We start from the raw sequence: 24,492 nt of genomic DNA, 5'->3' as shown, positions 1-24,492 counted from the left end.
TATGTAAATTCTAAGGCCATTTCAGAATGTTTTCCCAATATGTGGAGATGATTTAGAAAATAATCCTTACCTGGTTCTTTCAAAGTTTGAGCATCTCCTACTAATTCTTCATCTTGGGCTCTACCTCCATCCAGTAACTCGTCAGACAAACTGTTGGTTTGGGCCTCTGATGCTATTTTCTTCATTAAATCTGCCTTTGTAACGGATAAAGCAAAACTCAGAATTCTAGATAATTCTTACTGTTGTCTTGATGATAATCAAGACATTTAAAGCATGCACTTCTAAATAACAACAAAAACCAGCAAAGTACCTCTGAATAGACTGCAAGTTTAAGGGGCAAGTCTTCAACTTTCACAAAGTCATCCTCATCAGATTTTTGACTTATATTTCCAGAACCAGCTTCCTGTTAATAAAAATAGTGACATTTAGTGCCACTGTTTTATTTTCACTCCAAAACTAGAATTTTTAACATTTTAAGCAGTACATCAAAAAGAAATGCCCACATCAGATTTGCAGATGACAACTAAACGAGACTGGAAACAAGAAATAACACTGAAATAAATAAAAAAACCTAATTTTTCTTAGATGTATCCCAACTGAATTATACGTACATATTCATTCACTAATACAGGTGACTCTGTATCAGGACTGCCAGCCACGGAGCTTTCAGAACTTCCAGCAGATGACTTGTTTACTACACATGCTGTATCTAGCTTTTGAGTCTCATTTCCTGGTAACGATGAGCTTGTTTCTTCTGTTTTCACACTGGCTGTTATAAATGATTCTGGGGTGTTGACTGTTGAAGGTGGTGTGTTCTCCATGACATTGAGGTAATGAGGCAAAAGTGTAGCTGCATCTTGTTCACCTAAAACCATAAAACTTCATTTTAACTAGGTAGAAATGGTAAAAGATTGAGTGTATAAAAGACACAGATTATCTTTTTTTCCTTAAACAAATTAAGATTCAAAGCTACAAATAAGCAATGAAAGTGAATTAGTCCCTCAGACCCACACAACTTACTGAAATAAAACATGAGTTATTTGTTCTTAAAGAGTGCCATACACTACGGTATCAGCAATAATCATAGGACAGTATCTGATTTAAAAACTTCTGACTTGATAAAGCATTTTTTATTTTTTAAAACCAACTCCAGAACTGTAAGGCCTACTGTTAAATACACAATCTAGGTATAAGGAGATTCAGAACAATAAATCCCCTAACATTTTGACACATTCTTGTGTTGATGCTGAATCTATTCAAATTCTGCTTTTAGTCTAAGAAAAAAGACAAAACCCAAAACCAGTATTTGCAACAAAAGAACACAGGAAAAGCAGGAGATCACAGCTAGAAATAACATCCATACCAGTTGGCTGTGTTTTGACACAGAAAACAATTACTCAGTTCTTAATCAGTTACAACCCAGCATAAATCTTTAAAATATAAAATTATTTCGATTGCTAGTAAATGACAGTAGCAGGAAAAAAACACATACTAGACAAATCCAAACGTCAGAATCATGTAATAGACACACTATACAGCTACAATTGTCAGTGGCTGCAGCAATTACTTGAAATTCATTTAAATGTTAAACATGAAAAACTGTAACGCACCCACCTGTGTAAGATTATTTCAAGCTTCCTCTTTAAAAGATTTGCTGCATTTATATCAACACAGATGTATTAAGTCAAATGACATGGTATCATGAGAAAAAACAGCCCAATAAACTCTTGCAAGTTTGATCATCTTCCTCTTAATTACATATATCACAGACACTGCCCCAGATAATTCTCACAGTATGCAATTCATATAGAATTGTTAATCTCTCAATTCATACTGGTCTTACCTTTCACATTAGCAGATTCTTGTTTGGATGACATGGTATCGCTGCCTTTTGTTTTATTCAGTTCTTGGTTTGGAGTCTATTGGAGAAGGTAAAAATGAATTAGAACAAGTTCTACCAACCAGTTTTGTAGCTTATTGCATAATTCACTCTTCCTTGGTAATCAAAAACACATTGTACACTTGTTCAGTGTTTTTGTCTTACCTAGCATGAAATAAAAATATTAAGTTCTACTCTTGGAAATAGAATTCAATCAGTTGGTCAACCACACTTTAAGAAACTATTAATACTGATACATGTGTTTTATCTGAACTTTTTTTTTTTATTATTCTTTTGCTATAGTAGTTCCCGAATAAACCTTCTGATTCCACTGGAAAGACCTACTGTTTTAGCTTTTAAGGCACAAAATGCTCTATAAATTGCCTAAATGTTAATAGCTTTGAGTAAACCAGAGTTTCAAGAGACTCAAAACTCCATTTTGTTAATTCTTTGCATGTCAGTAAATAAGTCTCCAGAACCAGGTCACACACAACCAGGTGTTTTTAAGGAAGCTAACAATGAAATGGCAATAACAGCCAATAACATTTCACCATTGTTCTGGAAAAAATACTACATACCTTGTAAAAAGGAAAGACAAATCAAAGACATGTTAAAATACAAATGTCAATGTCTTCTGCAAATGAATGCCCAATAATTATCTTGATGTCAGCAAGCACAGAAGAAGAAGTTAACAATGTAAAACTTTTTTTTTTGATAGTTTACCTTTCCTATTGCTTACATTTTCTCTCTCCAACAGCAGACTTAAACACGTGTGTGTGTGTGTCCATCCATTCTGGGATCAACTATTCCAGTAATAAATTTAGGCAGACAATGAGTAGTAAGCTTTTTTTTTTTTTATGTAGGTTTCATTGGTTTCATTTCATCTCTTGCATTGTTTCTCTACCTTTGTCAGTATGAAGTGTGCTACAATATATTTTTCTGAAAAGTTACGCACTGACTTAGCTTTCTTGTGTTGTGTTTACAGCTTAGGTGATACCTGTTCATTTTCAGTTGCTGTTTCACTGCTCGCTTGTAGTGATGTCTGCACATCAACAGGTCCTTCCTCAAATTCTATTTCTTCATCTTCATTCTCATCTTCTCCACTGCCATAATTAGTCAGAGCTTGGGTTTCTGCTTTTGATAAGCCTAAACGTAAATCAACATAAAACCGCCTTCATATTGGATTTACATATTAATATAGCTTGCTGTATTTTCTCAGTAAGAACTCTTACTGATGCATCTGAAAGAGTAAGATGGCTGCAAAATCCAAATCCCTTGAGGGGATTTACCGCAGTCATCACTTACAACTCTAAGGTCAAAACATTCCTTTAAATTACAATCCAGTGATGACATACTTTCCAATATTCGTATGCTCCACATGAGCCATATTATCAAAAAATACTACTGTGTTAGTGTGAAATATTTCACTTATTAAACAAATTGGTGTTCAGAATGTAAGTAGGGGAAACCAAGACATGAGTTGTTGGTGTTTGACGAACAGGACAGAAATGATTAAAAAATATGCAAGATTATTAAAAATATGAAAAATAAGCATATTCAAAAATCATCATTTAACTGAAAAGTTGCATAGAATTTTAGCAGCTTTCACATTATTCAGCTCAAAGCTTGAGAAACTTCAAGTTTGAAGCAGGATAGGCAACTTAGCAAGCTATGAATATGATTCCAACATGTGCTTCTACAAGATGCAGTAATTACAAAAAGCAAAAGCTCCTCTTATTGGATTGTTTAACCCTTGACAAGGTATTAGTAAATACCGTACTGGAAAACTTTCACTGGGAAAGACCTGACTAGAAAACCTTTGAAGGAAGGTGTTACAAAGCAGCACTTCATGAAATTTCTGTTGTAAAATTAGCTAGTCAAGACCACGGTGAAAGCACTGACTAACGAGCTATAAAAAGCACTTACTTATAGCCACTGGGGCACTTTCACTTTCTTCATCTTCCTCTTGGTCAGAAGCATCAGACTTCATGCTTTCAGGAACTTCATTACCATCATACATTTCTGAGCCCTGTGCTTGTTTCACTGTTTCAGTCTCATCCTTGTCCTAGGAAAACAAAGAATATTGTGTGATTTCATGTTTGTTTATCTACAGATTAAGTTCTGGTTCCTGCAAAGAATCACCTTTTCCCCCCACCTCAAAATCAAACACCTGCAGGCTAAAAGCTAATTTTTAAGTAGGACATAAGGTTTGAAATGAATTCTGCAAAGGTATTTCAGAAACAGAGCATCAGAACCTACTAAGATAGGTCATACACCATTCAGACATAGCCATAAAGGACACCATAACTGATTATTTCATTATCTGAAAAGGTGACTTTCTAGCTTTAAGCATTTTTCCTTCAGTCAGGTACTTCGTTAACATGAGGAGGTGAGAAACACTTGCATTGTTACTGTCTAGTGGTTTCTTTTCACTCCTAAATGACTTCTAGTAGATATTAGGAATATTCCCTAATGCTTCTTTTAATTTCTTTGACAAGAGCTACTCAACAGTTCCTCTGCTAAATGATTTGCTAAATACCTTCAGTGAGAAGTTTCTGCTCAGTCTATATGAACTCAAGATAAAGCCCTGAGTTTGACTCCAAATCTAATCTTGCAGGACTCTCCTACATGAAAGCAATCGAAACAAGCAATATATAGATTCCCACTTTTACTTCCTAAGCAGTATGACAGAAGCTCTAAACCCTATAAGAAAGCACTGACTCTAGGCCTATACATATGCATATGACATCTAGGAAAGCATTCAACACTATTTTAGTGCGTCACATATATCTTATTCTTGGTTGGAAAAACCCAAACATTCCAACAAAAACCCAAAATTTTAAAAACTCCTCCTCTACCCTAGCACAATGATTTTTAGTGGTTTTCCAAACAAACTTAAAGGAAAAAAAAAGGAAGATGATTTAGCTCCTAACGTTTAGTAACTCAGAGAGCACACAAAGCAACTCCAAAGATCTGAACTATGTGCCCCAATGCAGAACATCTGTCTTCTCTTTAGGATGAAAAATAATTAATTGAATAACAAAAAAGAAAATGCCCATTACTAAAAATAGCTGAGCACCATCTCTATTTACTGCCCTCGTTACTTCATTTTTCAAGGAATGACTGCATTCTCAGTGCTTTGAGCCCCAGATCAAATCTGGTAATAAGATAACTTTGGATTTTTTTTTTTTTCCTCAAACATAGAAAACGAATATTAAAATGAAAAGAAAGTTCCTACCCTAAAGCAAATAAAGCACCACAAACTACTCCATTTCAGTCATGTAACAGTAAACATGAACTTGGTTCTTTTTAGACTCTACATAAAAGTTCACCAGTAAATAAAAATAGTATCTTTAATGCTGTCTTTGTTGATCTGACCGCACTTGTTGAAAGATAACAAGATACTGTTTTGTAAGAAATGCAGTGTTTACACTGACAATGGCTTTGCAGTAGTAAATGGAATAAAAACTAGAACGACTAAGGAACCAATATCCAAGTTATGTTACCGAAGGCATATGATAACAGAGACTTACTGATGAAGACATTTTTTTTGTACTTATTTTCCAGACTGGCAACTCAAATTATAAAAGGGAAGTTATAATTTACTTTGATAAAGTAAATCACTGGAAATAACATAGGAAAAAAAAAGCAAGATGTTTAATAAATTTATAAACACTAAGAAATGGGCAGCTTACAGCTACTGGATTTATATGATAGCAAACAGTAAGCCTAAGTCATCTGTGAAATTATCTGATGAATAAAGACAGTTCAGAAGCATAAACATACTTTGTCCTCATCGATATCTTCAGCAGATGAACAAACATCCACCTGGAGACCTTTTTTTTGCCTAGAAGAAACACAAACTGTCTTCAATTCTACACTGAAATAACTTTGAAATACTGAACCAATCTAAGGCTTCAGGGAAGGCTGCCTGAAATGCAGTCTTCCCAAGAACTGCTATCTGGCTAACTGGGGTAAGCCATGGGGAATTCTATACTTTGAGATGCTTGCACAGATGTCTTCACAATTTTAGAGTTGCAAAATATTGCGAGAAGTATGCTAGACCTTTTTCTTTTAAAAAGCATGTGTACACAAGCTATTTCTCTAGACTGTTGTTGAATCTTACTTAACCTATAGAATTAGGTATGCCACCTCTAATCAAGAAAAAGAGCTGTGTTTTTCAGCACGGAATCTAAAACCGGTTAGTTTACTTGACTCAAGACAGTCACAAAATAGAGTAAAATCAGTTGTGCCTGTATCAGGATCCTGGATCTGAAAGCTGTGAGAAGACTATATAGAGATATTTGTGTGATCTGTACAAAATATCCAGGACCTACCAGTTCTGGCTCACCTCAGGCCCCACTGAATCTGAACTTATGTCTCAGCAACAATGCAGACACTGACTTTAACCCAAATTCACTGACTTCCAGGAGATGAGAAGAAATGACAGATCTAAGTTGGCTCCATGCATTCTTATGGCATGGTATAAACCAATCCTTTACGTAAGAGGATCCAAGGACCCACTTCAGATAACACAGGAAATCTCTCTCAATTCAGATCATCTCTTAAACTGTGGAGCCGCTTATAAAGAAGCCAATTTCACACTAGCTATCGTACTGACACATCTAAGTTGAGCTTTACTGAAATTAAGTTGATGCTATGGCTAAAACCAGGAGTTCATAGTTGAGGACAGATTCACAGTATCTTCTGTTGTCATTTTAAAGTATGAATGACCTCATGGATTATTTTTTTTTTTTGGTGTTTATTTCTAAAAGAAAGCTGAAAGGACTACACAAGAAGAAACACTGAGGTAGATACACAATTAAGTTAAGAGTTATATGAACAAGACCTGTTTTAGCGTTTCTTTTGTAACCAGCTTGCATAACTAAAAAAGTTATGTTTGTAAAAACTGCAGGACTGCAATAGGAAAAAGTCACAAGACATCTTTAATACTGTAAAGGGTGACAAAAGCAACTAAAAACTGCGTTGTTAGAGCAGAATATGTAGTACATTCTCACATATTTCCAAAGATATATATACATATATATATATATATATTTTTTTTTTTTTACCCTAATTCCAGGAAGCCATACATGGTACATATGCCAACTAGCCAACTGTTTGATGAATACCTAGCTCTAATAGTGTTATAAAAAGATGGTGCCTGACTAAGCTACTGCAAGGAAAGCTGTAGGAATAGCTGAAGACATGATGAACCAGGACACCTGTATGTCAAAATACTTAATTTGACTACTTGATGGCTCCAGATATAAATACTATTTCATCACTCAACTATTCTGCCTGACGTACTCATATAGCCATTAAAATACATTTCCCATTTATAAAGTCTACACAACTAGACATCTGTAGCAGAGAATCAATAAATTATGACCACACAGAAAAACCACACCACAACCACCACCCATATATACAACATATGAAACTCAGTTAATCTAACAAGTTTAGGAAATACAGACATCTATGAAACTTAGAAAAGCTAAATTAAAAAAAATAAATAAAACTAACCTCTTTAGCATAAGACTGTATCTCTTCAGTTGTTTCTATTTTTCTTTTACACCTCTGCTTTACAGAAATACTGTTGCTGTCCAAGTCTTGCATGAGTTTAAAGAAGGCTAATTCATTAAATAACACCTCAGAAATCTCCACGAGAAGATCTTCCCCACAATCTTTTAGTTTTCTACCAGCAAATTTTGCCAGTGAATCCTACGAAGAGAAATAATACTTAAGTTTTTGAAACAAACTTTCAAACTTCAAAGACTAAGTACCTGCCATATTCTTAACTCTAAAAATTAGTTAAGTATTAAAAATAAAATTACAAACTCTTATAAACAGGTTTAGTGTTTTAAACACTTTTATGTAGAATCTCTAGTACCATAAAACAGAACTTATCAAATTACTGATTCAATCTTCATGCTTGTAGAAAAAAAAAACAAACAGTAATTACTGATTTTCAGAAAATCACAAGGGCTATCACCAGAGTTGTAAAATACTGCTTTAGGGAATCTGGTTTTAACTGTTGCTGATTATCCAAATTGCAATATAGTATTGCAAAACAATATTGAAAAGCTACTAACCTGAAGTATACTACCAAGTTGCTTATGAAAGAACTTCACGAATTCTTTACTTTCATCATTCTGTTGTGTAAGAGTCAAGACCATACGTCTTACTGATGTCAGCAATTGAGAAGAGCATACTTCATCCATGTGTTCCTAAATATGACAGGATAAGCTTAGTTACCACTAAAAAAAGTCAGCCCTCACCTCAAATATTGAAATTAATTTATTAAAAAAAATGCACTCGAGGAATCGTACTGCAGGAATAGATTGCTTAGGTTCTAGCTCCCCTCACAAACCAAACGAACACAATTATAGCAGCTACCATACTTCATTAATGACTGATCCACCATGACACACAAACTATCTCACTTATACGTCCAATACATACTAATGTACTGGATGTATGTGTCATCTTTTAACATTTGTACAATTGTATTAGTTACTGTGTTACATGTGTATGAAAGTGTACGCTAAGATACCTACTGCTGTAAGCTTCTTTAAAATTGCAAACAAAACAGAAGCCCTCATGCACTGAGGTGGTGGCATGTCAATCATACAGAGTTTTTAAAATTGCAACTAATATCAACTAAGCACCTTATTACACAAACCTAAGCTTACATACCAGACATATTATAAAAGGGAAGTTGAACTCAACGGAGATGACTTATGCATCTTACAACGTAACATTCTCTGCTCCTTAACCTTGCAAAGAATGAACTGTAATTATTTTTCCTTCTTTAAAGAATTACATTTCTCTTCTGTATAGATAGAAGTTCACAAGTTCTCAAGAACTTTAAAGATAGTTGTAAGCATGAAGAATTAATGTTAATCAACAACAGCTATTTTTCAAAAAATATCTCAAGTTACATCGTATGTAGCAGTTTGGTTAGAATTTTCAGTTTTTCTGAGCAAATACTTCAGAAATACATTTCCAAACATTTCTATATGACTGAGTCAGCTCCAAACAAAGAAATCCCTGTTCTTGAAACCAAAGTCCACCAACCTTATGCAATCTAGAAACTTTACCGTTTCTTTTTCCCATTAAAAGCTCCACAGAATCTTTCAGCGGAGCATTTAATCCTTACTTCATTCTCAGCAATATCTGCAACTTAGTACATATTGTCAGCTGTTGCTAAGATGTGAGTTACCCATTTTAAATAAAGTGGAAATTTGAAAGATATCTGATGGTAAACATATCTTAATAACAACTTAAAGTTATTTACAAACTCGTTACAAACTAAATCCATTATTTTGGATCTACTCTTCAAGTACTGAAACACATTCACACATGTTCAACAAAGTGCAAGCAAAGTAGTTTGCTTTAGAATGGTAAAAAAAGTATTACATTTGAAATCTACTTTTATTATCTTAAACACAGAAAGGCTATCACTTTTTCTATTAATTCAATATAAACAATATTCTTCTATGCAAGTGTAGAGCTTGTCATCTTATTCTCCTAATTCTTCAGATGTTTCTGAAAAGAATTCTTACCTTCAGAAAAGGAATGACCTCTTTCATAATGGCTTTAATCTGCCGGTCAAGCTGCTGAGTATCTATGCGAGGACATGGCACAGCAGAAGCTTCACTTGACTGCGGTGCAGAAAGACACTCACTGGTGCTTGGACCTTGTTAAAATAGAGTGCACGTCTAAGTCATTCAATATTACTATTTGAGAAATATCATTTTCAAAGATATACATTTTCTTCTTTTAAAGTAAATCAAGAATTTGCTTAAGTACATTAAGATTCTATGAAGCTTTGCTAAGTTTTCAATATAAACGAAGAGGAAAGCAAGTCAGCCAATTAAATTATTCTTGATATTTAGAATAATTATTTTCTAAAACTAAGCAAAATATGTACATATGTGCATACCTTCTAATTTAGCAGCAGTAGCACCCTGAAAATTACTAGAGCAGCCCTCAGAGTCAAGGGTACTTTCAGCTTCAATTTTCATACGCTCATATTCCCTCATCCTAGCCAAAGCTTGATCTAAGTGAATCACTGTGTTGCCTATATTTAGAATAAAAACACCTTTTAATCTAAATAAAGTTTTCAATGGATAGACAAGTAAACAGATATAAATTAGTTCAAAGCCATAGGTTTTAAAGTTTACACATAATTGCAGTTGTTATAATGTTTTTTTTTTACATACACTTTGATCAACTCAAAGTGTTTCAGAAGTGGCTAATTGCTCAAAGTTTTGTAATAAAAAACATGTAGTTACACACTATATCAAAAAGAAGTGCACTACATAAGAGTGCACGATTGCACGCATTTTTGGAGAGCACATGAAGGAATAATATTTGCGATGTTGTAAATCACATCATTCTTACCCAAGTCATCAGTGGCAAAGGGTTCAAAATGAGAAGATGTAGACATAGTACTCCCATTGTCTGCATCATTTGGTTCACAGTCTTGGCATGCTTCTGTAGGGAAGTTCTTGTCAAAAGTTTCCTAAAAAACATCGATCAGCTGAATACAGAGCAGAACTGCACCATACTCGCACAGACGTGAGAAGGAGTGAGCAAATATTTTCAGCCACATGCTGTGGTATTAAGGATTGTCACCAGGTTGCGTAACTGGTTTATATCCTGAAAGCAAGATTTTTGCCCCAGTCAGGTAATTCTAGCATTTTTTCTTCTTCTCCAAATAGTTAACTATAAACACATAAGAAGCTAAGCAGAGGCATCAGTAGTTTCTTAAATACAAAAATCCAAAAATTGCTTGAGAACCTTGTGATCAGTACTCACCTGACCTTATTCACAGGAGGGTGGGTATTATCTATTTTTGAGCATCAGTATCACATTTATTCCCTTCATATCCCCTTTATGTTCTTTCCTCCCTATCGTATCACTAACTTCCAGTGTAAAGAATCCTTCCATGTTTAATCACTTCTGCATGAAGCTTCTCTTGCATACCTTCATTCAGAATTTTAGAATGTTTATTAATTTTTGACAAATTCAGCCACTACTGTGATTATTTCAGTACCCAATATGCATGTAAATTGAAAATACAGGAAAAGCTGACAGTAAACTAGCTTCCAAACTTGAAGTTAAAACTTACATCATCTGTAGAAGCAAGGCTTTCACTGGGAGTGAGTTCAGAGTTAGATGCTATCCATGTTGCAGAATTCAGCGATTTTGTACATTTGTCTTTCTCATTGTTCTCAGATAAATGTCTGGTCACTATATCCTGGAAAAAGATAACTCTATACTGTATAAAAAAAGTATTTAGATTTGTTCAATTCATACATAAGATCCAAAATTTTGTGCATACCTGTAAAGCGTATAGAGCTCTTTGCCTTAGGTAATCTGTGTTTAACAGTTGTAGCTCATGGAAAAGTTCAATTAGAAAGTGGGGACGAGACTCATTTTGAGAAATAAGAGTTGCGACTTCAGAATAAATTGTGTCCCGCAAAGCTTCAAACATAGAAAGATCACTACCAGTTTCTGTAGGAGAAAAAAAAACAACTCACTAAGTACTTGACATGCATCCAATTGAAAGAAAACTGCTTGTTACATAAGCAAGTTAGACCTCAATCACTGTAGATTCCACTATATAACTGCTTTCTTAAAGCTTATTCATCTCCTGAAGGCAACAAAGATTTGAACATGCTGAAATAATTATTTACTCGATCCTTTAGGTACGAAATATAAAACATTCACATGGATCAGGTTTTGTCCTTACTATCGAATATTTTTAGAAAGAATTCCTTATTAAACACAATATTACACACAACACAACGTTGCTTTCAGAACAGGTATTCAACACTGAAAATCAACTTTTAACACATACAAAACAAGACAACCGAAAGTCCCAGGCATATATAAATATTCCCCATTTTTGCAAGAAATAATCAAGAACCTGAAGGAAACTCTAGACTGAATTCAGCCACCCCTCCCCACACAAGCATAAATCCTACATTCCCATACATTACCGAGGCTTACATAAAACCTCCTACCCTTAAGCCCAATTACATATACACAAGAAGACAATGTGATTCCTAGTAGGACTCCTAACCCTTTGAAAATTAAAGGGATTATCCTTATATTGCAACTTCTAAATTATTACACACACATTTGGACAAGTGTTGAATGGGAAAAAAAAGTATTTTGAAAAAACTCAGCTGAGTTTAACAGATGCATATTTGTTAGTATTCAAGTTAATGAAGTTATCAGTTATACAGCTATTGTTACTGCAAATAGTTTACCAGAATTTTTAAGCATAGAGGCAAGCTTTTTCAACCTGCAATAAACCTTCAGAAATTGCTTCCTTTCATCATAACTAAAATATAATAGCAGCTTTTACATATACCAAAAATGCCCACTGAAACTAGTTTTTGTTGTAGAGTCTACCTGCATATTTTCCACTCATAATTATGACTGACCAAGAACATGATCAACATTATCCACAACCACAATTTAAAGTAGTGCATGTTGTTACATATCATGCAAACTCCAAGTTCTCTTGCCTCGTTTATAAAGAAGGTGCTGCAACACACCTAGTTTTGAACATCTGCTAAACAGTCTGAGCTGTAGGATCAAAGCTAAGAGGAGGAAAAAAAAGTAAGAGGACATTGTTGAAGCTAAGCAGTGAATGCATTACCTGGCACTTCAATGCATGCATTTCTGTTAGACTGCTGCAGAATTCTCCTAGCATGTGCTGTAGGAAAGTGGGGATAGACAGTGATAAACACAAAAATGCGCACCAGAAATAAAGACAGGGTCTATACAAAACAGCAGGAGGAAAACTGCTTAGTCATCCAAATCACGTCAAAGCTGCTTATTGTGAAAACTTAACTGGTAAGAGTTTATTATATATACACACTAATAAACAGCTCTCAGTGTGGACACAGCTACATTGACAAAGCTGCACATCGTGCTACAATGACTAAAGTATCTGCATCTTTCAAACAAAACAAGGTATTGGCAGAACCTAAAAAGACACAAAAGAGAATATTTTTATGATATAGACACAAGAAAAGCAGTGCAGATGGCAAAAATGTAAGGGATTATGCGATGTTATAAGATTTAATTTGAATGATATTTGATAGAGCATGAAAGAAAACATGCATGCAGTACAGGATGTAATTAAAATGCTAAACAAAGTTGCATCTGTTGTGCAATTATCACTTTCCATAGAAATACCAGGAAATTAGTGATGTTTTTGGTTGACTAGGTTTTTGTTTTACATTAAAATAAATTAGAAACAAGCTGTAATCAAGTACCTAATCTACAGAGAACACCCAACAGTAGTCAATACCCATCTGTTAAATGCTTTTGTTTACAGAATCTTTAGAAATTAAAAAGCAAAATCCACACGCTAAAGTATATTATTGTCTTGTCATAATACTTTTAAATAATACACTAGCAACTAAGGAGACCCTTTACACAAAGTTTACATGACCATAATTATTGAAATTCAGAAAACAATACCTGAAGACATTTCTGTAGATCTACTGTATTTAATTATTTTTTCTAATTGTTCCCGATTCCTTTTGCTGAACACCTTTGCATGAACAACCTCTTCAGAGTGTTTGTTTTTATTGCTTTTGCAGGGTTCACACACACTAGAAGCGCTTGCACTTTCATAACCTTGTGGGAGGGAATGGAAAGGGAATTTAAGAAAAGCTTAGTGTTTTATCACTGTTGTAAATAGGTTCAAGGACTATCTCAAAGATGCAAAACACCAATGTTGTTTCAGGTTTTCTTCTGTTCACTGAAGTGATACAGCAGCACTAAATCCTCGATGACTGCAGCAGTACTATGCATGATAGTACTGTCCCTCTCAATCACTACATTCAACTAATTCTGCATTTCACTGAAGTACCTCTTTCATCAAGTCATTCAATTTGAACGTGAAGACCTAATGAAGAGGAAGATTCTCCAGGCCACTTATTCCATATCTTCATATATCTGTATCCACTATGCATTCAAATCATGGTTCCCAATAATTTATGCTTTTTATTTACCGAAATACTCAGAAAGCCTCGTGTAGTTATGTAAAATAAATTCTTATTTCAGTAAGATTTATTTCAAGAACTTATTACAGAAACCATTTATGGAGAGTCAATTCTCTGCAATGTTTATGTACACCATGGCAAACACAACATGGATCAAGATTACTTTACAACCTACCAGTATTTTTAATTCTGCCTTTCAGCTGAGAACTCTTCCTCTTATTCTTCGATTTGGGTGTTTTATCTTTTGATGCCAAGCTTGCTTGCGCTGATGCTTTTCTGGATTTAAATGTCTTTGTCACAGTAGTTGGGTCTACTGGATCAGGCATGCTACTAAAACTTTCCAAAGACTCTTCCTCAAAGTCTCTTCTCCTGCTCATATCAGACTGATTTTTATGACCAGAAGCAACGTTTTGTACTGAAACTGGAAAACCTGCTTTCAGGTGAGATTGATCATCTTTTTTCATTTCCTGGCTATCATTAAGCCAAGTCGATCTTTTTTCCATTTCCTCTTCGGGTTGTCTATGACTCCTTCCATCAAGAAGAAGGAAACAGCACAACATATTACAACAATCTCTCAGACATTCTCAGCATGTATTACCAAGCAAATACATAACTTGCATTATGGAGGAAACTATCTGCCCTAGCTACTTAGTCATCAATTGAACGCTATTTAAAAAAAAAGTAGCAAGAACCCTTCCAAACTAAAAACCAACATCTGAAGAAATTCACATTTCTCACTGATTTCAACCTGAATATAGTTAATGCACTTTATGTTGTATTCAAGTAGTATTATAGGACAAAACAGTCTTAAAACAACATTCACTACTATAGCATAAAAACAAAATCACTGAATTTACTCATTTCCCCTTGTTATTTCAACTGCTCATGTTCAAGACAGAGAAGTCTTCCTCCTCTTATAAAATGCATCCAAAAGCTATTCCAATGCTAAAGTCAAGCTTAAAATATTCATGAAGTGATACATTAACTAATATACAGGAAAAAAAACCAATGCAACTGAAAAAAAATGCACATAAAAACCTTGAAACTGCAAAATTAAAGCTCATCGTGTAAATCACTTGTTTTCATTAAATGTAAGTTCCCTGAAAGAATGATGAATTTCCTCAAGTCCTGTGAGGCTGGGATGGGGAGTGATGAGACCACTTAAAGGAAAGTTGCACCATTGCAATCAATACCTTTGTTTTTCTGCTCCATTAGAGGGACTACTTTCAAAAGGTTTGGGGAACGCCATATACTCAGTTTTCCCAGAAGCATTATGATCTACAGGACGTTGCTGCTGCTCACTGCTGTGTGGGGAACCATTGTGTGCACAATCTCCAAATCCAGATGGAAACACTGGACTGTAGTTAATACCTACAAAGTAAACAAGAATGTTAGAAGGTACTACATCATTTGTCTGTGCAAATCTGGGACATTTTGCAGCACCATCAAATTTTGGAACAACAAAAAAAAAAAATCGGGTAGTGAGCACTGGCACAATTTGCCCAGAGAAGCTGTGGATGTCCCATCCCTGGAGGTGCTCAAGGCCACCATGGATGGGGCCCTGCGCAACCTGGTCTGGTGGGAGGTGTCCCTGCCCATGGCAGGGGGGTGGGACTGGGTGGGCTTTAAGGTCCCTTCCTACCCAAACCATTCTATGAAAAATGTGGTGGAAAAGCAAAAAATTCTCTCACCCTGAAAATGTTGTAATAATGAGGCTTTATCTTAAGTGCAGGTTCCAAATGTCACTAGATACTACACATCCCACTACAATCCCATCAATGTACAGATAAAGGTATTTTAAGAATACTCACACCTACAAGCGAAGGTAAAAATTACAAGTTCCAAAAAACAACCCACACCAGAGTTCTGAGAATGAAGACTATCAGTTCTTCAATGACCAAACTGACATGAAAATTCCAACAGTAGAAGTATTCACAGGGTCAAAGACGACATAATACTTATTTCAACTTTAGAATCTTCAAAGCAGTAGCAAATTGAACATAACTACTCTTCTGTAGAAACTTTGTATTATTTAAAATATTCTAAAACGGAAAATAGACCTGAGACTCTGGAAGCTACCAACTATATTTATGCTCATTTTCTGAAAAAGCTAAAATGCATTATTGTTTAAGACAACTTAGGATTTGCTTTTTAAAAAGAACAGTAAAATACCTATTTTCCAATTTCAAATTCAGTGGTAAAAGATTTGGTGACGAGATTAGGAACACTGTATCCAAGTCAACACTATACATCTGATGCAAACAACAGTGAGTAACATGTTGTTATTTATAGGTATTTCAAACCATAACAAGTACTGAAATGCCAAAAAGTGAGAAACTTCTGCTCATTCAAGTACCGTTTAAGAACTTAAAGCCACAGAGTTCCAGCAAGTTCACATTAAGGTTTCAATTAAATGAGGGAACAGAAATTTTTAAAATTCACTTTTTCACACTTGCAGTAATACTCACCTGGAGCAAAGGAAGAAAAATTGGTAAATCCTGGTATATTAAACAGGTTCACAGGCTGTGGAGGAAAGCTGAACGGACAGAAAACAGGAGATGGAGGTGGTGGTGCACTACTGCCTCTCTCCTTTCTTGAAGGCTTCTCTTGACACTGTTGTTGTTCTTGCTGGCGCATAAGATCATTTAACATTTGTTTCAACCTTGAAAACAAGAAAAAATAGGCACTTGGGGAAAAAAATCTCAAAGCTTAAACAGCACAAGAAAATAATTTGATAGAAATAAATCAGTAGGATACTTGTATTATGGAATGATGACACCATACTAAAAACGCAACCTTGCTTACACAGCTCAACTATAATAATATGAAGAGCTCTTGAACTGAAATTCCTTGACCCAACAGTAACTCTAGCATTAGACAAAAGAACCACTAAGAATGGCTTTGACGGTCAGTCTAAAAGAAAATTCAATTATACTGAGTAATCTCAGAGTCTTATTATTTCACCTGCCCCATATAACCATCACTAGTTAAGATGCGTAAACTACGTTTCCAGTATGTATGTGAAGTGCTTCTCCATTTGGCTAGTCAAAAAATAACTTACTTAATCCTGAGTGACAGGCACAACTTAAAATCAACCGCTCTGTACTAGTGGTCAAGTCCACAGAAGTTAAACATCCTTGCAAGAATGACAAGAAATTCACTCAACAAAAAATAAGTAGGAAAATTAAATAGAAACAACGGAAGATGCAAAAATACTTGAAGCAACTGTCATTAAAATATTACACAAACGAAACAGTAAATACATGTCACTAATCAAATACAAAGCAAGGATAAAGATCTTGATGTTTTCTGCCATGAAGTGACATAACTATCATTTTTAAAAACATGATCATTTTTCAAAAGGTAAAAGTAGCATGTCCAAGTCAAGTGTAAGTTCGTATAAATTCTGACTGACAACCCCAAGGAAAGACAAAGTTTTCCCACCATCTTTCTATAGCCATTAAAATCCCTAATCCTGCTGGGTAGTCTAGCAAAAACTGAAGCCATAAAAGCAACATTCAAGGAAGCAATTTTATATCAAAAAGCCCGATAAAGCTATCGCAACAGGTTTTTGGTAAAGATGCCAATATTTGCATATCTTCACTGAAGATTATACAAAAAAAAAACATCTCAAAGCTGATTAGAACACTTGAAAAAAAAAGTATATAATTTCAATAGGTTGCATTGATTCAGATGCTCAATAGTCTCTTATTTAACCATTATCTCTAATCTATTATTCATGTATCTATATTCTCTGTTACTGAAGTATTTCAAATTACACAGTCAAATACTAATACAGACAAACCTCTGAACATTATTCTGCTGCCAAGTCAGCTGAGTATAAAACTGGTTTAACTGATGCATGATAAGATGTACTTGTGAAGATGTAGTATTATTGGGCATCATACTGTAAGGGCCTGTAATCAAAGTCTGTAGAAGACAGGAGAGCGCCTGTGGAAATAAAATACACGACAGGGACAGAGTTACCAAAACCAGAAGTTATTGCTGGAAAGAATTCATAAAAAAATAGAGTAAGAACAGTGAATTAACTCTTCATGCCTACCTGCTGGTCCTGCATCAAGGTCTGACAAATGCTGACACTAAATTCAAGTTGTTTCTTCAACTGATTGATCTGTTCTTGCCATCGTTCTTTTTCTTCCACATAGGAAATTTCAGACATCCACCGAAGGTTCTCCTGACGTCGCATACTGACGTTTTGCTGCTGCCTGGTTTTAGACAATGGACGGTAATTCCCATCTGCTGAAAGAGGACGGACATTCTTCCACCTATGGGAGGGATGGGGCAGAAAGGAAGAATGAGTACAGAAGCTGACATTTCAGATCTTTCCCTTTAATGACACTTGAGTTATTTGAATTATGTTGCAGTTGTATGTCAACAGCTCACTTGGCACAGGCCGTTTCAGTGTGCCAGCTAACCTTCCACGTGATTTTGTCAACCTAACACTATCCTAAAAAACAAACGAACAAACAAAAAGTAACAGCCACCACTGTCAAAAAAAAAGAACTGATAAGGATGTTTCTAGATCTTGTTTTTAGTGTTGTCCAGTATTGATTTACCATAGCTTCTCAGATGAAGATAGAATCTGTGTCTCTGGCATCTTACTGTATTATGTTGATTGCTTCTAAACAGAAGGCCTTATACATTAGTATTCATTAAAATTATTTTGTTATCAAAAAGAGGAAACCAATTGAAAGTAAATGTTACTTTTAATGTGGCATTTTCATTACAGCTCACACAGATTATTAATGAAATCAATCAGGTAAGCAAGAGTTAAAAACATTCATGTTAATTAAAAAAATAGCTAAGAAATAGTTTTCAGTGCCGCAAATGCCAAAAAATGAAAGCAAAAGTTTAAGCACTGTTTTTTAATTCTCTGAATATTTTATTTTGAAAAGACTGAACGATATCACAGCAAAAATTTTGATACAGATTATCTTCCACGATGGTGCTTAGAACAACATGGCAATGTAAGGAACTCCAATGCAACACAACCAGAGAACTGAATGGCAGACAACACTTTATATGGGTGAAAACAGAAGACAATCTAGGTTAGTCGTGCACATTGCAACTACAGAGGCTAAGACGAAAGTGCCACTGCAAACAACTCACCAGCAAGTAGAAGGAAATTCCACTTTGTTGCACTAGGGTGCTTTGCATTTAATGCAATGCTTCTTCCACCCCTCCCAAATACACCCAGACAAGCATCAGACCAACAAGTAATGCCACTCACCTATCCTTGTTTTCTTTAAGAAAATACACATTTTCTGTTATGTGGTTATTGGGATAAACAGAGAAACTATCATTCGAACTTGATGCATCTTCTTCCTCTTCCTCTGCCTGATCAAGTCCATCAGAGAGATAACCATCTTCATCTCCATCCTCTTCATCTAGTGCACACTGGGTAGAGCCTCCCCAGGTAGCCATTGTCCTACTAAATATTGGGAAAAAGAGGGCTGTTTGTGAAACCGGAGTATTTTCTCAATTTATGAAAAAAATATTAAATTAATCTCTTGCCAATTGCAAGTCTATCAATTAATCAAACTTGAAAAAAAATCATTTAAACATTATCTCACTAGCACAAATGAAGCCGGTATTCTTCCAATATTGTTGAGTAAAATAACTGGAAAATTACTACCACTACAAGTGGTGTAAAGATGAGGAAACACTGAGCATTTGGCATTTTCCACACATTCCTCTCTCCTCTCTTCTGGTGAGCAAGGGAGACTGAATATGCTGGGAAAACCCACAAGCCTGGCAAGCTGCCAACTAACAGTCACTTTAGAAATCAAGAAAATAATTTACTGCTCTATTATATCATGCTCTGACAATGCTCAGACAAAAATCAGAAATGCCTCAAGACCGAAACCTCGCTAAACAGAAGCACCTACTGACTGTTGCAAAGAGTGATTCATGTTCTTACTTTTCTGTCCTGCTTTGCTGTGGAGTATGGTGAGCTTCTGATCCCTCACTTTTAACAGAGGCAGCAACAGTAGATATTGTTTCTGCCAGCTCTCTCTTCCTCTGATGTTCAGCCATTAAAGCTTCAAGTTGCTTTCTTCTCCGTCGCAACTCCTCTCTCAGAATCTCATGTCTTCTCATCTCAGACCATAACTGTTTCCAATAAAAAGGAAGGCATTCAAGTGTAAACAAAACAAAAGAATTCGGACCTTTTTTTTTTTTTTTTTTTAACCAACATGAGACAAGTTATTCTATAATGCTCATCTGGAAGACAAGTTCTGAAATCCTCTTGAGGAATCAAAGTGCAGCTTTTTAATGACAACAGAACAGGCATTTCCCGTTCAGCCTCATCTAAGCTGTTAAAGTGGAATTTATAAGGAATGCTGATGATGTCAGAGAATGTCTCTTAAAAGAAAAAAAAGGTATTTTTCAGATAATTGTTTCTGATGTGTAGTCCCACTGGAAACAATATTCTTCACATCTTCCTCCACATCTACAAGTACTACCATAATTTTCAGATCGAAAGACAAAATAATACCCAGATCAGTAATTAAGATGAATTTTGGGGGAAGAGAGGAAAAAGTATGCAAAACATACACTAAATTTCAAATACAGCTATCATTTTCTTCACAGATGACTTGCCTGTCATATGCCCTATCAAATGCTCAAAGTATAAATTTAATATTCATTGAACTTCCCCATTAACATTCAACAACTGCTATCTTTGGGCAAAGATCTTTTGCTAGTTCAGGTCATTATTTACTTCTTTCCACACTTTATTAAACTAGCTACTACTCTACTCTCCAAACAAAGTACTCGAAAATGGGTCCGAGCTACCTAGAACTTTTTTCCTTTTTAAGCATCCCCTCTTTCTTAAGTCTAAAAATATCAAGTATGAAATACCTCATTGCCAACTGGTACAGATTCATCGAAGTCAAGTAAAGACTTGCCAGCCATGTTATACTCATTCATGGCTGGAGTTGAGGCTGCTGGTGAAGTTTGCCTATTTGCTGGGCAGTTACCCGGGCCAGCTGACAACTGAAAGAGAAAGCAAGACTAACTTTCTAAAAACTTATCCACTGTTAACACCCAAAACACTTCAGGCTTCTTGAAATAGCAGAATTAGTATTCAGTGAGAACCTTGATTTGAAAGCCCCTTAAATACTTATTTAAGGGAAAGCAACAAAAATTCTTTTTATGTAATATAGTATTACATAATGCTGTAGATGCACAGTATTGACCATTTACTGCTCACTTCATAGAAAATTATCTTTAAAGAATATGACAAACAGTACAGCACTGTGCAATTCAGTTGAATACAACTGCAACTACAAGATTTTGATCATGTTTATGAGACATAAAATTGTTTCACAATACCAGAACCTGCAAATGATTAATGACAGGATTGAAAATGCAGTGACTAGCTAGGTACAGCAGATAGACAAATTTCAGCCTAAAATAACATAGAAGGTTCTTCACTTTTGAAGACCTGAAATTAAGGCTGTGCAACTTTTGAGGACCAACAACAGCAAAACAAGAGCTTGATACAGCAATCACTGAGCAAGAGCCTGCAAAGGAACTAGATAACCAGAGCTCTTTTTTAGTTTTAGAAATCCAACTTCTTATAATATGTAATACGACTGGTACCAACTGTAAGTTTTTTAATCCAATTATTATATTAATCCAATTATTATACTTGGAAAAAAGACAGTTTGAGAAGCACGTTTCACTGCTCAACAGCTTAAGGAAGCAAAGAAATTCTACCTACTTGAAGGTCAGGACAAGCTTTCTGCAACACTTGAATTTTTTCTTGAATTTCTATCAGCTTTCTTCTTTCTTCTTGTAACTGCTTAAGTTCCTGTTGCTGCTGCTGAAGTTTAGCTTCATAGAACTTCTCCCTGTGTAATTAAGTTACACGCACTTTACTTGACAAGACATCACTTAAAGCATGATTCTACTGTCATCAGACAAAGACATACCTTGCTTTTTCATTCAGTCCTACATCCTTTTGCATCTTATTGGTACTAGCTCGGACATTATTTGGTTGTTGCTTTGTCTCTTCCATCTCACCCAAAAACAAGTCACCCATATTAGATGCATTTGCAGCTGGTGCTTGAGGTTCTGGACCGTCATCCTGAAAGGGTGTTAGAAAGGTAGTCAGACTATTTTCAAATTGATACACAAAATATAACAAGTTCAGTTTGTCAAACTAAATTATTTTATTCCAAACTGAATAGCCTATACAGTTTTAACCTCTCTGTTTATCATTTGAACTGAAGGTATCATCTTCATGTCATCCTGACTTAAAGATAACTTAAATCATCTGGTTGAGATAATTTAAATGGTAAATTATCTGGTTAAAGATAATTAAAAGTTATAAAGCTCAAACTGTTGAAACCTCCAATATAAATGCAAAATAACTTGTCTCATTCTGGGAGTCTGAGTCACTTGAATTGTATTTATGCCCATGACTGAGTGGACAGAAACACACGAGCATGTCAAGAAACAAAGTGGAAGGAAAAAAGAGGAACAGAAGAAGACTGAACAAGATGAATTAATTACTGTAGCGTTGATATAACATATTATTAACAGCTTCAAATAAAAACAAACCTACTCTCAAAAAAATCAAATATTTTGTATTTTAGAAGCAGCCTTCTGCATGGCTCTCTATTCCACTTTTTTTTTTTTGGCTAGTTTTTGCATTCTGTGCTCTCAAGTGAATCTGAAAATATAGAGCTATAACCACTGCTTCTTTTTCTTTTCCAGCATGCCACAGCCATACAAACCTACAATACTATTACTGATTGCAAAGATGGGAACTTCATAAACATCAAGGAAAGACTGAATACTTGCCATTATTTTTTTTAAACGTTGCCGTATTATCTCTAATTCTGATTTATACCACTATGCAGCTAACATCTTTGTAGGGATCATAAAGAACAAGCCTAATCCAGATGCTGAGAATCTTCTGACAGCAGTATAATCTTGAAATAGCTATATACTATCTACACTGTTGCTATTATACGACATTCTAACTCAGATCAATTTTTAGAGTTCTCACATAAAACTTTCCCCATCTCTCATACAAATCTATGCAGACATTAAATTAGATGGTGCTTAAATGTAAAGTTTCCATAGAGACATTAGATTCAAGAAAAGCTCTTTTTAATATAAATCATGAAAATTAGTGAGACATTTAAATTAAAAGTCAATTCACAGCTGGCCCTTGAGACTCTTAAAAAAATCCCCCCAATCCCACTCAAACATGCTGCAACACTTCAAATAGATCTGAAGATTTTAATCAAAAAGATTCATTTTTCCCCAAATGAAACACAACATTGCAAAACCTAGGATTCCAGAACTAAAATTGATGAATATTCATTAGAAGCTTAAAAACGTAGATCAATACTCTTTATATATATATATATATATTTATATTTATATTTATATATATATATATACACGCACACACACACACACAAGATGTTGTGGTTTATATTTTTATAATCCAGAGCTAAAGTTAACTATTAAGGCCATTCTTGCCTTAGTTTAGGGTCCCTCAGGGAAATTACAGATTTGAAATTCAGAAGCATCAACCTCAGACAAATCAGTGTCTCCTTTCCCCAGTCTAATAACGCACATTATAAATAGTAAACTAAGCAAGAGTTTCTCTCCTATTGAAACTCATATTACGTGAAATAATGAATAAAAGTTATATTTTCGTGCATGGATTTATATTCAAAAAAAATACCTGCACCATAGCAGCAAGGTTTTGTAACTGCCTGAGTTTCTGCTTTGCAGCTATGAGCCTATTAATCTTCTGCTCAAACTCAGCATCTGCAGCATCACCCAGGCTGCTTCTGTGACTAGGTATGGAATCTTCACTAGCTCTATCTTCTTCCACTTCATCATCTTCACCTTGTGGTAGGTCAGTCTCTTTGTCATCCTCCCTATTATGGCAGTCTGGAGGTGTGGAGAGGGGAGGAAACAAAACAGTACTAATGACATATTACTGAACTGCTAACTTTTTTTTAAACTACTGGACTTCAGAAAAATACCAGCCTACTGTGTGGACTCTAGAACATTTTGTTCAAACACGGTTCTCTCACAAAATGTCACGTGGATATCAAAACTAAACTGAAATTATTAAAAAATAGAACATACCTAGAGTAGAAGACATTTTTAGAGTCCTTATATTAGCAGCAGATCGGTTATTTATTTCACAGTCTGTATTAAGATGTCTTCCATCTCTGTTATTAGTTCCACACTGTACATTTGAGTTGCTATTTATTTCACTCCAGCTACTGATTCCTTGAGGGTTTCTAGGATAAAATGCATTACTTATGTTAGCTTTTTAAGAACTGGTGTTGATGGAATTTTACTTCAGCCATTTTATTAACCCGCTTTTATAAAAATGTGCCTATTTTCACGATCCTTTGTAATAAAAAAAGAAAGTCAACCCCTCCTAAAATTCCCTTCTAAAATTAGTCCTGATGTTCAGAATTTCTCCAACAGATTGTTTTTAACACAATCAGAAGCAGCTACAAATCATCTCCCTACTGCATTTACAACATCAGCTTACAAGAGGATTTCAAG

At 35.0% G+C, this 24,492-nt stretch overlaps 1 protein-coding gene across 22 annotated transcripts in view; it reads right to left on the bottom strand.

Moving 5' to 3' along the window:
- Positions 1–24,492, bottom strand: part of PCM1 (pericentriolar material 1) — a 42,282-nt gene that overhangs the window by 1,528 nt on the left and 16,262 nt on the right. For 11 of the 22 annotated variants that reach the window (XM_040555259.1, XM_040555261.1, XM_040555273.1 and 8 more), the window contains 27 exons: positions 24,061–24,218; positions 23,648–23,859; positions 21,876–22,030; positions 21,665–21,794; positions 20,800–20,934; positions 19,859–20,049; positions 19,169–19,369; positions 17,981–18,203; positions 17,723–17,868; positions 16,386–16,579; positions 15,111–15,288; positions 14,093–14,445; positions 13,391–13,549; positions 12,561–12,617; positions 11,232–11,404; positions 11,019–11,147; positions 10,289–10,409; positions 9,828–9,965; positions 9,448–9,581; positions 7,975–8,109; positions 7,406–7,603; positions 3,806–3,944; positions 2,877–3,025; positions 1,844–1,919; positions 612–865; positions 311–403; positions 71–194 (listed from right to left, as the gene is read on the bottom strand). In XM_040555259.1, the coding sequence (XP_040411193.1) occupies positions 71–194; positions 311–403; positions 612–865; positions 1,844–1,919; positions 2,877–3,025; positions 3,806–3,944; positions 7,406–7,603; positions 7,975–8,109; positions 9,448–9,581; positions 9,828–9,965; positions 10,289–10,409; positions 11,019–11,147; positions 11,232–11,404; positions 12,561–12,617; positions 13,391–13,549; positions 14,093–14,445; positions 15,111–15,288; positions 16,386–16,579; positions 17,723–17,868; positions 17,981–18,203; positions 19,169–19,369; positions 19,859–20,049; positions 20,800–20,934; positions 21,665–21,794; positions 21,876–22,030; positions 23,648–23,859; positions 24,061–24,218 (4,355 nt within the window). Of the gene's footprint in view, positions 1–70; positions 195–310; positions 404–611; positions 866–1,843; positions 1,920–2,876; positions 3,026–3,805; positions 3,945–5,665; positions 5,727–7,405; positions 7,604–7,974; positions 8,110–9,447; positions 9,582–9,827; positions 9,966–10,288; positions 10,410–11,018; positions 11,148–11,231; positions 11,405–12,560; positions 12,618–13,390; positions 13,550–14,092; positions 14,446–15,110; positions 15,289–16,385; positions 16,580–17,722; positions 17,869–17,980; positions 18,204–19,168; positions 19,370–19,858; positions 20,050–20,799; positions 20,935–21,664; positions 21,795–21,875; positions 22,031–23,647; positions 23,860–24,060; positions 24,219–24,492 lie in introns of those variants that run through there. The other 11 variants (XM_040555270.1, XM_040555269.1, XM_040555275.1 and 8 more) reach the window with 4 other exon arrangements.

This window comes from Cygnus olor, chromosome 4 (genome assembly GCF_009769625.2).
Source record: "Cygnus olor isolate bCygOlo1 chromosome 4, bCygOlo1.pri.v2, whole genome shotgun sequence".
Lineage (NCBI taxonomy): Eukaryota > Metazoa > Chordata > Aves > Anseriformes > Anatidae > Cygnus > Cygnus olor.
Note: the sequence above shows the minus strand (reverse complement) of the source record. Positions and strands in the feature narration are given on the sequence as shown.